Raw genomic sequence first — 15,077 nt, forward strand, 5'->3', positions numbered from 1 at the left:
TACCGGTCAAAAACCGCGCGATTTTCGCCGCTAGCGGCCAAAAACCATGCGATTTTCGCTGCTGGCGGGCAAAAATCGCGATTTTCGCCGCTACCGGCCAAAAATAGCGCGATTTACGCCGCTAGCGGCCAAAAACCGTGCGATTTTCGCCGCTACCGGCCAAAAATCGGGCGATTTTTGCCGCTAACGGCCGAAAACCGCGGTATTTTCGACGCTAGCAGCCAGCAACTATGCGATTTTTGCAGCTGGCAGGCAAAAATAACGCGATTTTCGCCGCTACCGGCCAAAAACCGCGCGATTTTCGCCGCTAGCGGCCAAAAACCATGCGATTTTCGCTGCTGGCGGGCAAAAATCGCGATTTTCGCCGCTACCGGCCAAAAATAGCGCGATTTTCGCCGCTAGCGGCCAGAAACTATGCGATTTTTGCAGCTGGCGGGTAAAAATCACGCGAATTTCGCCGCTACCTGCCAAAAACCGCGCGATTTTCGCCGCTAGCGGCCAAAAATCAAGCGATTTTCGCAGCTGGCGGGCAAAAATCGCGATTTTCGCCGCTACCGGCCAAAAATAGCGCGATTTACGCCGCTAGCGGCCAAAAACCGTGCGATTTTCGCCGCTACCGGCCAAAAATCGGGCGATTTTTGCCGCTAACGGCCGAAAACCGCGGTATTTTCGACGCTAGCAGCCAGCAACTATGCGATTTTTGCAGCTGGCAGGCAAAAATAACGCGATTTTCGCCGCTACCGGCCAAAAACCGCGCGATTTTCGCCGCTAGCGGCCAAAAACCATGCGATTTTCGCTGCTGGCGGGCAAAAATCGCGATTTTCGCCGCTACCGGCCAAAAATAGCGCGATTTTCGCCGCTAGCGGCCAGAAACTATGCGATTTTTGCAGCTGGCGGGTAAAAATCACGCGAATTTCGCCGCTACCTGCCAAAAACCGCGCGATTTTCGCCGCTAGCGGCCAAAAATCAAGCGATTTTCGCAGCTGGCGGGCAAAAATCGCGATTTTCGCCGCTACCGGCCAAAAATAGCGCGATTTTCGCCGCTAGCGGCCAAAAACCGTGCGATTTTCGCCGCTAGCGGCCAAAAATCGCGCGATTTTCGCCACTAGCGGCCAGAAACTATGCGATTTTTCCAGCTGGCGGGCAAAAATATCGCGATTTTCGCCGCTACCGGCCAAAAACCGCGCGATTTTCGCCGCTAGCGGCCAAAAACAGCGCGATTTTCGCAGCTGGCGGGCAAAAATCGCGATTTTCGCAGCTACCGGCCAAAAATAGCGCGATTTTCGCCGCTAGCGGCCAAAAACCGTGCGATTTTCGCCGCTAGGTGCCAAAAATCGGCCGATTTTCGCCGCAAGCGGCCAAAAATCGCGCGATTTTCGCCGCTAGTGGCCAGAAACTATGCGATTTTTGCAGCTGGCGGGGAAAAATCGCGCGAATTTCGCCGCTACCTGCCAAAAACTGCGCGATTTTCGCCGCTAGCGGCCAAAAACCATACGATTTTCGCAGCTGGCGGGCAAAAATCGCGATTTTCGCCGCTACCGGCCAAAAATAGTGCGATTTTCGCCGCTAGCGGCCAAAAATCGGGCGATTTTTGCCGCTAACGGCCGAAAACCGCGCTATTTTCGACGCTAGCAGCCAGCAACTATGCTATTTTTGCAGCTGGCAGGCAAAAATAGCGCGATTTTCGCCGCTACCGGCCAAAAACAGCGCGATTTTCGCCGCTAGCGGTAAAAAATCGGCCGATTTTCGCCGCAAGCGGCCAAAAATAGCGCGATTTTCGCCGCCAGCGGCCAAAAACCGTGTGATTTTCGCCGCTAGCGGCCAAACATCGGGCGATTTTTCCCGCTAACGGCCGAAAACCGCGCTATTATCGACGCTAGCAGCCAGCAACTATGCGATTTTTGCAGCTGGCAGGCAAAAATAGCGCGATTTTCGCCGCTACCGGCCAAAAACGGCGCGATTTTCGCCGCTAGCGGCCAAAAACCATGCGATTTTCGCAGCTGGCGGGCAAAAATAGCGATTTTCGCCGCTAACGCCAAAAATAGCGCGATTTTCGCCGCTAGCGGCCAAAAACCGTGCGATTTTCGCCGCTGGCGGGCAAAAATCGCGATTTTCGCCGCTACCTGCCAAAAACTGCGCGATTTTCGCCGCTAGCGGCCAAAAACCATACGATTTTCGCAGCTGGCGGGCAAAAATCGCGATTTTCGCCGCTACCGGCCAAAAATAGCGCGATTTTCGCCGCTAGCGGCCAAAAATCGGGCGATTTTTGCCGCTAACGGCCGAAAACCGCGCTATTTTCGACGCTAGCAGCCAGCAACTATGCTATTTTTGCAGCTGGCAGGCAAAAATAGCGCGATTTTCGCCGCTACCGGCCAAAAACAGCGCGATTTTCGCCGCTAGCGGCCAAAAACCATGCGATTTTCGCAGCTGGCGGGCAAAAATCGCGATTTTCGCCGCTACCGGCCAAAAATAGCGCGATTTTCGCCGCTAGCGGCCAAAAACCGTGCGATTTTCGCCGCTGGCGGGCAAAAATCGCGATTTTCGCCGCTACCGGCCAAAAATAGCGCGATTTTCGCCGCTAGCGACCAGAAACTATGCGATTTTTGCAGCTGGCGGGCAAAAATAGCGCGATTTTTGCCGCTACCGGCCAAAAACCGCGCGATTTTCGCCGCTAGCGGCCAAAAACCATGCGATTTTCGCAGCTTGCGGGCAAAAATCGCGATTTTCGCCGCTACCAGCCAAAAACAGCGCGATTTTCGCCGCTAGCGGCCAAAAACCATGCGATTTTCGCAGCTGGCGGGCAAAAATCGCGATTTTCGTCGCTACCGGCCAAAAATAGCGCGATTTTCGCCGCTAGCGGCCAAAAACCGTGCGAATTTCGCCGCTAGCGGCGAAAAATCGCGCGATTTTCGCCGCTAGCGGCCAGAAACTATGCGATTTTTGCAGCTGGCGGGTAAAAATCGCGCGAATTTCGCCGCTACCGGCCAAAAACCGCGCGATTTTCGCCGCTAGCGGCCAAAAACCATTCGATTTTCGCAGCTGGCGGGCAAAAATCGCGATTTTCGCCGCTAACGCCAAAAATAGCGCGATTTTCGCCGCTAGCGGCCAAAAACCGTGCGATTTTCGCCGCTGGCGGGCAAAAATCGCGATTTTCGCCCCTACCGGCCAAAAATAGTGCGATTTTCGCTGCTAGCGACCAGAAACTATGCGATTTTTGCAGCTGGCGGGAAAAAATAGCGCGATTTTTCCCGCTACCGTCCAAAAACCATGCGATTTTCGCAGCTTGCGGGCAAAAATCGCGATTTTCGCCGCTACCAGCCAAAAACCGCGCGATTTTCGCCGCTAGCGGCCAAAAACCATGCGATTTTCGCAGCTGGCGGGCAAAAATCGCGATTTTCGCCGCTATCGGCCAAAAATAGCGCGATTTTCGCCGCTAGCGGCCAAAAACCGTGCGATTTTCGCCATTAGCGGCCTAAAATCGGGCGATTTTCGCCGCAAGCGGCCAAAAATCGCCCGATTTTCGCCGCTAGCGACCAGAAACTATGCGATTTTTGCAGCTGGCGGGCAAAAATATCGCGATTTTCGCCGCTATCGGCAAAAAACCGCGCGATTTTCGCCGCTACCGGCCAAAAACCAAGCGATTTTCGCCGCTAGCGGTCAAAAATCGGCCGATTTTCGCCGCAAGCGGCCAAAAATAGCGCGATTTTCGCCGCTAGCGGCCAAAAACCGTGTGATTTTCGCCGCTAGCGGCCAAAAATCGGGCGATTTTTCCCGCTAACGGCCGAAAACCGCGCTATTATCGACGCTAGGAGCCAGCAACTATGCGATTTTTGCAGCTGGCAGGCAAAAATAGCGCGATTTTCGCCGCTACCGGCCAAAAACGGCGCGATTTTCGCCGCTAGCGGCCAAAAACCATGCGATTTTCGCAGCTGGCGGGCAAAAATCGCGATTTTCGCCGCTAACGCCAAAAATAGCGCGATTTTCGCCGCTAGCGGCCAAAAACCGTGCGATTTTCGCCGCTGGCGGGCAAAAATCGCGATTTTCGCCGCTACCGGCCAAAAATAGCGCGATTTTCGCTGCTAGCGACCAGAAACTATGCGATTTTTGCAGCTGGCGGGAAAAAATAGCGCGATTTTCGCCGCTACCGGCCAAAAACCATGCGATTTTCGCAGCTTGCGGGCAAAAATCGCGATTTCCGCCGCTACCGGCCAAAAACCGCGCGATTCTCGCCGCTAGCGGCCAAAAACCATGCGATTTTCGCAGCTGGCGGGCAAAAATCGCGATTTTCGCGGCTACCGGCCAAAAATAGCGCGATTTTCGCTGCTTGCGGCCAAAAACCATGCGATTTTCGCAGCTGGCGGGCAAAAATCGCGATTTTCGCCGCTACCGGCCAAAAATAGCGCGATTTTCGCCGCTTGCGGCCAAAAACCGTGCGATTTTTGCAGCTGGCGGGTAAAAATCGCGCGATTTTCGCCGCTACCCGCCAAAAACCATGCGATTTTCGCCGCTAGCGGTCAAAAATAGGCCGATTTTCGCCGCAAGCGGCCAAAAATAGCGCGATTTTCGCCGCTAGCGGCCAAAAACCGTGCGATTTTCGCCACTAGCGGCCTAAAATCGGGCGATTTTCGCCGCTAGCGACCAGAAACTATGCGATTTTTGCAGCTGGCGGGCAAAAATATCGCGATTTTCGCCGCTACCTGCCAAAAATCGCGCGATTTTCGCCGCTAGCGGCCAAAAACCATGCGATTTTCGCAGCTGGCGGGCAAAAATCGCGATTTTCGCCGCTACCGGCCAAAAATAGCGCGATTTTCGCCGCTAGCGGCCAAAAACCGTGCGATTTTCGCCTCTGGCGGGCAAAAATCACGATTTTCGCCGCTACCACCCAAAAATAGCGCGATTTTCGCCGCTAGCGACCAGAAACTATGCGATTTTTGCAGCTCGCGGGCAAAAATAGCGCGATTTTCGCCGCTACCGGCCAAAAACCGCGCGATTTTCGCCGCTAGCGGCCAAAAACTATGCGATTTTCGCAGCTTGCGGGCAAAAATCGTGATTTTCCCCGCTACCAGCCAAAAATCGTGCGAATTTCGCCGCTAGCGCCCAAAAACCATGCGATTTTCGCAGCTGGCGGGCAAAAATCGCGATTTTCGCCGCTACCGGCCAAAAATAGCGCGATTTTCGCCGCAACTGGCCAAAAACCGTGCGATTTTCGCCGCTGGCGGGCAAAAATCGCGATTTTCGCCGCTACCGGCCAAAAATAGCGCGATTTTCGCCGCTAGCGACCAGAAACTATGCGATTTTTGCAGCTAGCGGGCAAAAATAGCGCTATTTTCGCCGCTACCGGCGAAAAACCGCGCGATTTTCGCCGCTAGCGGCTAAAAACCATGCGATTTTCGCAGCTGGCGGGCAAAAATCGCGATTTTCGCCGCTACCGGCCAAAAATAGCGCGATTTTCGCCGCTAGCGGCCAAACACCGTGCGATTTTCGCCACTAGCAGCCTAAAATCGGGCGATTTTCGCCGCAAGCGGCCAAAAATCGCGCGATTTTCGCCGCTAGCAGCCAGAAACTATGCGATTTTTGCAGCTGGCGGGCAAAAATATCGCGATTTTCGCCGCTACCGTCCAAAAACCGCGCGATTTTCGCCGCTAGCGGCCAAAAACCATGCGATTTTCGCAGCTGGCGGGCAAAAATCGCGATTTTCGAGCCTACCGGCCAAAAATAGCGCGATTTTCGCCGGTAGCGGCCAAAAATCGTGCGAATTTCGCCGCTAGCGGCCAAAAATCGGGCGATTTTTGCCGCTAACGGCCGAAAACCGCGCTATTATCGACGCTAGCAGCCAGCAACTATGCGATTTTTGCAGCTGGCAGGCAAAAATAGCGCGATTTTCGCCGCTACCGGCCAAAAACGGCGCGATTTTCGCCGCTAGCGGCCAAAAACCATGCGATTTTCGCAGCTGGCGGGCAAAAATCGTAATTTTCGCCGCTACCGGCCAAAAATAGCGCGATTTACGCCGCTAGCGGCCAAAAACCGTGCGATTTTTGCAGCTGGCGGGGAAAAAATAGCGCGATTCTCACCGCTACCGGCCAAAAACCGCGCGATTTTCGCCGCTAGCGGTCAAAAACCATGCGATTTTCGCAAGTGGCGGGCAAAAATCGTGATTTTCGCCGCTACCGGCCAAAAATAGCGCGATTTTCGCCGCTAGTGGCCAAAAACCGTGCGATTTTCGCCGCTGGCGGGCAAAAATCGCGATTTTCGCCGCTACCGGCCAAAAATAGCGCGATTTTCGCCGCTAGCGGCCAAAAACCGTGCGATTTTCGCCACTAGCAGCCTAAAATCGGGCGATTTTCGCCGCAAGCGGCCAAAAATCGCGCGATTTTCGCCGCTAGCAGCCAGAAACTATGCGATTTTTGCCGCTGGCGGGCAAAAATATCGCGATTTTCGCCGCTACCGTCCAAAAACCGCGCGATTTTCGCCGCTAGCGGCCAAAAACCATGCGATTTTCGCAGCTGGCGGGCAAAAATCGCGATTTTCGAGCCTACCGGCCAAAAATAGCGCGATTTTCGCCGGTAGCGGCCAAAAATCGTGCGAATTTCGCCGCTACCGGCCAAAAATCGTGCGATTTTCGCCGCTAGCGGTCAAAAACCGTGCGATTTTCGCCGCTAGCGGCCAAAAATCGGGCGATTTTTGCCGCTAACGGCCGAAAACCGCGCTATTATCGACGCTAGCAGCCAGCAACTATGCGATTTTTGCAGCTGGCAGGCAAAAATAGCGCGATTTTCGCCGCTACCGGCCAAAAACGGCGCGATTTTCGCCGCTAGCGGCCAAAAACCATGCGATTTTCGCAGCTGGCGGGCAAAAATCGTAATTTTCGCCGCTACCGGCCAAAAATAGCGCGATTTACGCCGCTAGCGGCCAAAAACCGTGCGATTTTTGCAGCTGGCGGGGAAAAAATAGCGCGATTCTCACCGCTACCGGCCAAAAACCGCGCGATTTTCGCCGCTAGCGGTCAAAAACCATGCGATTTTCGCACGTGGCGGGCAAAAATCGCGATTTTCGCCGCTACCGGCCAAAAATAGCGCGATTTTCGCCGCTAGTGGCCAAAAACCGTGCGATTTTCGCCGCTGGCGGGCAAAAATCGCGATTTTCGCCGCTACCGGCCAAAAATAGCGCGATTTTCGCCGCTAGCGACCAGAAACTATGCGATTTTTGCAGCTGGCGGGGAAAAATAGCGCGATTCTCACCGCTACCGGCCAAAAACCGCGCGATTTTCGCCGCTAGCGGTCAAAAACCATGCGATTTTCGCAGGTGGCGGGCAAAAATCGCGATTTTCGCCGCTACCGGCCAAAAATAGCGCGATTTTCGCCGCTAGTGGCCAAAAACCGTGCGATTTTCGCCGCTGGCGGGCAAAAATCGCGATTTTCGCCGCTACCGGCCAAAAATAGCGCGATTTTCGCCGCTAGCGACCAGAAACTATGCGATTTTTGCAGCTGGCGGGCAAAAATAGCGCGATTTTCGCCACTACCGGCCAAAAACCGCGCAATTTTCGCCGCTAGCGGCCAAAAACCATGCGATTTTCGCAGCTGGCGGGCAAAAATCGCGATTTTCGCCGCTACCGGCCAAAAATAGCGCGATTTTCGCCGGTAGCGGCCAAAAACCGTGCGATTTTCGCCACTAGCGCCCAAAAATCGGGCGATTTTCGCCGCTAGCAGCCAGAAACTATGCGATTTTTGCAGCTGGCGGGCAAAAATCGCGATTTTCGCCGCTACCGGATAAAAAAGGGGCGATTTTCGCCGCTAGCGGCCAGAAACTGTGCGATTTTTGCAGCTGGCGGGTAAAAATCGCGCGAATTTCGCCGCTACCTGCCAAAAATCGCGCGATTTTCGCCGCTAGCGGCCAAAAACCATGCGATTTTCGCAGCTGGCGGGCAAAAATCGCGATTTTCGCCGCTACCGGCCAAAAACCGTGCGATTTTCGCCGCTAACGGCCAAAAATCGGGCGATTTTTCCCGCTAACGGCCGAAAACCGCGCTATTATCGACGCTAGCAGCCAGCAACTATGCGATTTTTGCAGCTGGCAGGCAAAAATAGCGCGATTTTCGCCGCTACCGGCCAAAAACGGCGCGATTTTCGCCGCTAGCGGCCAAAAACCATGCGATTTTCGCAGCTGGCGGGCAAAAATCGTGATTTTCGCCGCTAACGCCAAAAATAGCGCGATTTTCGCCGCTAGCGGCCAAAAACCGTGCGATTTTCGCCGCTGGCGGGCAAAAATCGCGATTTTCGCCGCTACCGGCCAAAAATAGCGCGATTTTCGCTGCTAGCGACCAGAAACTATGCGATTTTTGCAGCTGGCGGGAAAAAATAGCGCGATTTTCGCCGCTACCGTCCAAAAACCATGCGATTTTCGCAGCTTGCGGGCAAAAATCGCGATTTTCGCCGCTACCAGCCAAAAACCGCGCGATTTTCGCAGGCTAGCGGCCAAAAAACATGCGATTTTCGCAGCTGGCGGGCAAAAATCGCGATTTTCGCCGCTACCGGCCAAAAATTGCGCGATTTTCGCCGCTTGCGACCAAAAACCGTGCGATTTTTGCAGCTGGCGGGTAAAAATCGCGCGATTTTCGCCGCTACCGGCCAAAAACCATGCGATTTTCGCCGCTAGCGGTCAAAAATCGGCCGATTTTCGCCGCAAGCGGCCAAAAATAGCGCGATTTTCGCCGCTAGCGGCCAAAAACCGTGCGATTTTCGCCACTAGCGGCCTAAAATCGGGCGATTTTCGCCGCAAGCGGCCAAAAATCGCGCGATTTTCGCCGCTAGCGACCAGAAACTATGCGATTTTTGCAGCTGGCGGGCAAAAATATCGCGATTTTCGCCGCTACCTGCCAAAAACCGCGCGATTTTCGCCGCTAGCGGCCAAAAACCATGCGATTTTCGCAGCTGGCGGTCAAAAATCGGGCGATTTTCGCCGCTAGCGGCCAAAAACTATGCGATTTTCGAAGCTTGCAGGCAAAAATCGCGATTTTCGCCGCTACCAGCCAAAAATCGTGCGAATTTCGCCGCTAGCAGCCAAAAACCATGCGATTTTCGCAGCTGGCGGGCAAAAATCGAGATTTTCGCCGCTACCGGCCAAAAATAGCGCGATTTTCGCCGCTAGCAGCGAAAAATCGTGCAAATTTCGCCGCTAGGGGCCAAAATTCATTCGAATTTCGCCGCAAGCGGCCAAAAATCGCGCGATTTTCGCCGCTAGCAGCCAGAAACTATGCGATTTTTGCAGCTGGCAGGCAAAAATAGCGCGATTTTCGCCGCTACCGGCCAAAAACCGCGCGATTTTCGCCGCTAGCGGCCAAAAATAATGCGATTTTCGCAGCTGGCGGGCAAAAATCGCGATTTTCGCCGCAACCGGGCAAACATAGCGCGATTTTCGCCGCTAGCACCCAAAAACCGTGCGATTTTCGCAGCTGGCGGCAAAAATCGCAATTTTCGCCGATAGCGCCCAAAAACCGTGCGAATTTCGTCGCTAGTGGCCAAAAATCGGGCGATTTTTGCCGCTACCGGCCAAAAACCGCATGATTTTCGCCGCTAGCGGCAAAAAACCGCGCGATTTTCGCCGCTAGCGGCCAAAAACCTTGCGATTTTCGCAGCTGTCGGGCAAAAATCGCGCGATTTTCGCCGCTAGCGGCCAAAAAAGGGGCTATTTTCGCCGCTAGCGGCCAAAAATGGGGCGATTTTCTCCGTTAGCGGCCAAAAATCGTGCAAATTTTGCCGCTAGCGGCCAAAAATCGTGCGAATTTCGCCGCTAGCGGCCAAACATCGCGCGATTTTCGCCGCTAGCGGCCAGTAACTATGCGATTTTTGCAGCTGGCGGGCAAAAATAGCGCGATTTTCACCGCTACCAGCCAAAAACCGCGCGATTTTCGCCGCTAGCGGCCAAAAACCATACGATTTTTGCAGCTGGCGGGCAAAAATAGCGCGATTTTCACCGCTACCAGCCAAAAATAGCGCGATTTTCGCCGCTAGCAGCCAAAAATAGCGCGATTTTCGCCGCTAGAGGCCAAAAATCGGGCGATTTTTGCCGCTACCGGCCAAAAACCGGGTGATTTTCGCCGCTAGCGGCCAAAAACCGCGCGATTTTCGCCGCTAGCGGCCAAAAACCGCGCGATTTTCGCCGCTAGCGGCCATAAACCATGCGATTTTCACAGCAGGCGGGCTGTGAAAATCCCCACTCCCACAGCTGGTGGCCCAAGATGAGACGCCCCACTCCCACAGCTGATGGCCCAAGATGAGACCCCCCCCCCAACCCCACAGCTGGTGGCCCAAGATAAGACGCCCCACTCCCACACCTGGTGGCCCAAGATGAGACGCCCCACTCCCACAGCTGGTGGCCCAAGATAAGACGCCCCACTCCCACAGCTGGTGGCCCAAGATGAGACGCCCCACTCCCACAGCTGGTGGCCCAAGATAAGACGCCCCACTCCCACAGCTGGTGGCCCAAGATGAGACGCCCCACTCCCACAGCTGGTGGCCCAAGATCAGATCCCCCACTCCCACAGCTGGTGGCCCAAGATCAGACCCCCCATTCCCACAGCTGGTGGCCCAAGATCAGACCCCCATTCCCACTGCTGGTGGCCCAAGATCAGACCCCCCATTCCCACAGCTGGTGGCCCAAGATCAGACCCCCATTCCCACAGCTGGTGGCCCAAGATCAGACCCCCCATTCCCACAGCTGGTGGCCCAAGATCAGACCCCCATTCCCATAGCTGGTGGCCCAAGATCAGACCCCCCATTCCCACAGCTGGTGGCCCAAGATCAGACCCCCCACTCCCACAGCTGGTGGCCCAAAATGAGACCCCCCCACTCCCACAGCTGGTGGCTCAAGATGAGACGCCCCACTCCCACAGTTGGTGGCCCAAGAGTATCCACCAAACTACTCGACGGAAAGCAAGTCCTACAATTCATAACTCCTATATATAATACCGAACAGAAGCTCCCTCCCTTTGAACAAATTAATAATAGCGTCAAACAGGGCATCAAAACATGTACAAAACCATTTGTGTACATGTGACTGCTACACAGTGTTCATACGTTGACATATACGCTGAAATACATATGTAGATCCCCCCCCCCCCCCTTCCACATATACACTCGCAGCTCCTTGACAAGAGAAAGCAAGCTTAGCTTAGCTACACACACACACACACACACACACACACACACACACACACACACACACACACACACACACACACACACACACACACACACACAGGAACCTGTGTAAGGAATCATTCAGAATCTTGTACACCACATATGTAAGACCAATCGTGGAGTATGCGGCCCCAGCATGGAGCCCGTACCTTGTCAAGCACAAGACGAAGCTGGAAAAAGTCCAAAGGTATGCTACTAGACTAGTCCCAGAACTAAGAGGCATGAGTTATGAGGAAAGGCTGCGGGAAATGCACCTCACGACACTGGAAGACAGAAGAGTAAGGGGGGACATGATCACAACCTACAAAATCCTCAGGGGAATCGACCGGGTAAACAAGGATGAACTTTTCAACACTGGTGGGACGCGAACAAGGGGACACAGGTGGAAGCTGAGTACCCAAATGAGCCACAGAGACGTTAGAAAGAACTTTTTCAGTGTCAGAGTAGTTAGCAAATGGAATGCATTAGGAAGTGATGTGGTGGAGGCTGACTCCATTCACAGTTTCAAATGTAGATATGATAGAGCCCAATAGGCTCAGGAATCTGTACACCAGTTGATTGACGGTTGAGAGGCGGGACCAAAGAGCCAGAGCTCAACCCCCGCAAGCACAATTAGGTGAGTACACACACACACACACACACACTCAACTGAGTCGACAGCTCTCGGGGTTTACATAGTCCTAAGGGCCCGGGTTCGACTCCCGACCGAAACAAATAGGCAGTTTCGTTCACCTGATCCCTCTGTTCACCTAGCAGTAAGGCAGGTACTTGGGAGCAATCCAGCTGCTGTGAACAGCATCGTTTGAATATGTATCAGAGATATATGTAGTAGATAAGAACATAGGTGGGAACTCAGTGCCTTAGATAACAACTGGTTAGAAAGGCGGGGCCCAAGAGCTAACAGCTCCATTCTGCAGGCCCAAATAGGTAAACAGGTACAGGAGCTTGCCACAGTACTAGTCCCGGAACAAAAAGGAATGAACTATGAGGAAGGACAGAGATCTAAATTCCACTGATCCGAAAAAAACTAGGAGCAACGTGAACATGATTAAGACATACAAGATCCTCAGAGGGAATGTTCTTGACGGAAAAACAACTGAACAAAGGAGGCTGGGACCAAGGAGATGCAGCACGACCTTACAAACTCAAGCAGGTGAGTTCACCGACACGCAAAGCCGTCATCAGCAGTTCCTTGTCATGAACTGGTCCACCAATAACACCCAACTTGAGGACGAATCACCAATACACTCTCTTAAAAGTTGAGAACCAATCAATGGTTGACTTTAAAGTCTCAGAAGCCGCTGTCATGCAGTCACGGAAGGTAATCGACACAGTACGATAATGGGAGAGAGAGAGAGAGAGAGAGAGAGAGAGAGAGAGAGAGAGAGAGAGAGAGAGAGAGAGAGAGAGAGAGAGAGAGAGAGAGAGAGAGAGAGAGAGATACAGAGAGAGAGAGAGAGAGAGATACAGAGAGAGAGAGAGAGACAGGGAGAGAGAGATACAGAGAGAGAGAGAGAGAGAGAGAGAGAGATACAGAGAGAGAGAGAGAGAGATACAGAGATACAGAGAGAGAGAGAGAGAGAGATACAGAGAGAGAGAGAGAGACAGGGAGAGAGAGATACAGAGAGAGAGAGAGAGAGAGAGAGATACAGAGAGAGATACAGAGAGAGAGAGAGAGATACAGAGAGAGAGAGAGAGAAAGAGATACAGAGAGAGAGAGAGAGACAGGGAGAGAGAGATACAGAGAGAGAGAGAGATACAGAGAGAGAGAGAGAGACAGGGAGAGAGAGATACAGAGAGAGAGAGAGAAAAAACAAAAAATTACAATCCCTAACCTTAGAACCACATCAGAGCCCATTATAATAACCACATTAGAGGCCGGATAGGTCACAAAAATACGAGAGGCGCCGCCGCAAGAGGGGAGAGAGAGAGAGAGAGAGAGAGAGAGAGAGAGAGAGAGAGAGAGAGAGAGAGAGAGAGAGAGAGAGAGAGAGAGAGAGAGAGAGAGAGAGAGAGAGAGCAGATGAACACGAGGTCAAAATAACCGAATAATGAAGAGGGTGATGAGGCCAGCCGGATGTCGGGAGGCTGATAATAAAGAGGGAGATGATAAGAGATGGATGAGAGGAGACACGAGGCAGGGCAGGAGAGGTCAGACGCGAAGGGTCCCCGCGGCGCAGCTGGGTTGACCCCGTGTTCCTCAACTATTATTCATTATGTGCTGTCTTTGACCCTTGACCTAGCGGCGGCGGCGGCGTCGACAGGGATTCGAACCCCTCGGCTGGAATAATGCTCGCTGGTCGACAGTGCCGCTGCGCTCTCCTGCCAGCGCCGAAACTGGCGACGTTTCCGCCTGATGTAGTGGTATACCACAGTCTGTGGTATACCAGAGACGTGGGATACCACCATCTGTGGTATACCAGAGACGTGGGATACCACCATCTGTGGTATACCAGAGACGTGGGATACCACCATCTGTGGTATACCAGAGACGTGCTATACCACCATCTGTGGTATACCACAGTCGTGCTATACCACCATCTGTAGTATACCACAGACGTGCTATACCACCATCTGTGGTATACCAGAGACGTGCTATACCACCATCTGTGGTATACCACAGTCGTGCTATACCACCATCTGTGGTATACCGTCTGTAGTATACCACAATTCCTCAAATAACATACAACAACGAAACAAATTGAACTGTTTCCCCACAGAATCTCCTGAGTTGCAACTCTAAAGAGTATAACAAAGTGCTATACACTTCAGCATACACCACGTTGCACGACGTACTGCTACACGTTACCTATACACCAACGAGTGCCTGCCCCACCCCCCCCCCACACCCCACCCCAACTCCCCCCCCCCCCCACAACTTGTCCTGAACACCTGTATGCACAGCAGCTGTGCGAACAGCTCTTGTTCTTCCCCTGCGGTTCCCTACTAGACGCCACAAGGTGGTATAGTGATATTCTTAGTGGCTTGCCTCAGGGTTTTCTGAGACCCTTGCCTGCAACTTCCTGCCTGGGGGGGAATCGATCTTTAGGATATCGTAGGATTTTGAAAGATTCTACGATATCCTAAGGGTCATCAAATTCCGGAAGGCTAAACTAGGATTATGGCGTTCAATGCAGCCACGGAGGATATCCCTGGCCCGTGGACGTTCAATGGAGCCACGGAGGATATCCCTGGCCAGTGGACGTTCAATGGAGCCAGGAAGGATATCCTTGGCCCGTGGACGCTCAATGTACCCACGGAGGATATCCTTGGCCCGTGGACGCTCAATGCACCCACGGATGATATCCTTGGCCCGTGGACGCTCAATGTACCCACGGAGGATATCCTTGGCCCGTGGACGCACAATGTACCCACGGATGATATCCTTTGCCCGTGGACGCACAATGTACCCACGGAGGATATCCTTGGCCCGTGGACGCACAATGTACCCACGGATGATATCCTTTGCCCGTGGACGCACAATGTACCCACGGAGGATATCCTTTGCCCGTGGACGCACAATGTACCCACGGAGGATATCCTTGGCCCGTGGACGCACAATGTACCCACGGAGGATATCCTTGGCCCGTGGACGCCCAATGCACCCACGGATGATATCCTTGGCCCGTGGACGCTCAATGCACCCACGGAGGATATCTCATGAGGCGATAATGAGGGAGAGAGGCGGTGAGGGAACATGACATTATCATGAGAGGCAATACTGAGGGGGGGGGAGAGGAACGTGAGGAATCACGATACATGTTTAATGTCACCCCCTTGTGTTCATTACATATTGGGGGGGGGGGGACGGCGGCGCGCCCACACGAGGGGGAGAGACACCTACACACACACACACACACACACACACACACACACACACAC

The 15,077-nt window shown here is 53.5% G+C and overlaps 1 protein-coding gene across 1 annotated transcript; it reads left to right on the plus strand.

The window, feature by feature from the left end:
* Positions 1–14,316: 14,316 nt before the first annotated feature.
* LOC138355409 (uncharacterized) lies at positions 14,317–14,859 on the plus strand. The gene has a single exon (XM_069310300.1). It carries the CDS (start codon positions 14,317–14,319, stop codon positions 14,857–14,859), a length of 543 nt encoding a protein of 180 aa, XP_069166401.1.
* The last annotated feature ends 218 nt before the right edge of the window (positions 14,860–15,077 follow it).

This window comes from Procambarus clarkii, chromosome 67 (assembly GCF_040958095.1).
Source record: "Procambarus clarkii isolate CNS0578487 chromosome 67, FALCON_Pclarkii_2.0, whole genome shotgun sequence".
Taxonomy (NCBI): Eukaryota; Metazoa; Arthropoda; class Malacostraca; order Decapoda; family Cambaridae; genus Procambarus; species Procambarus clarkii.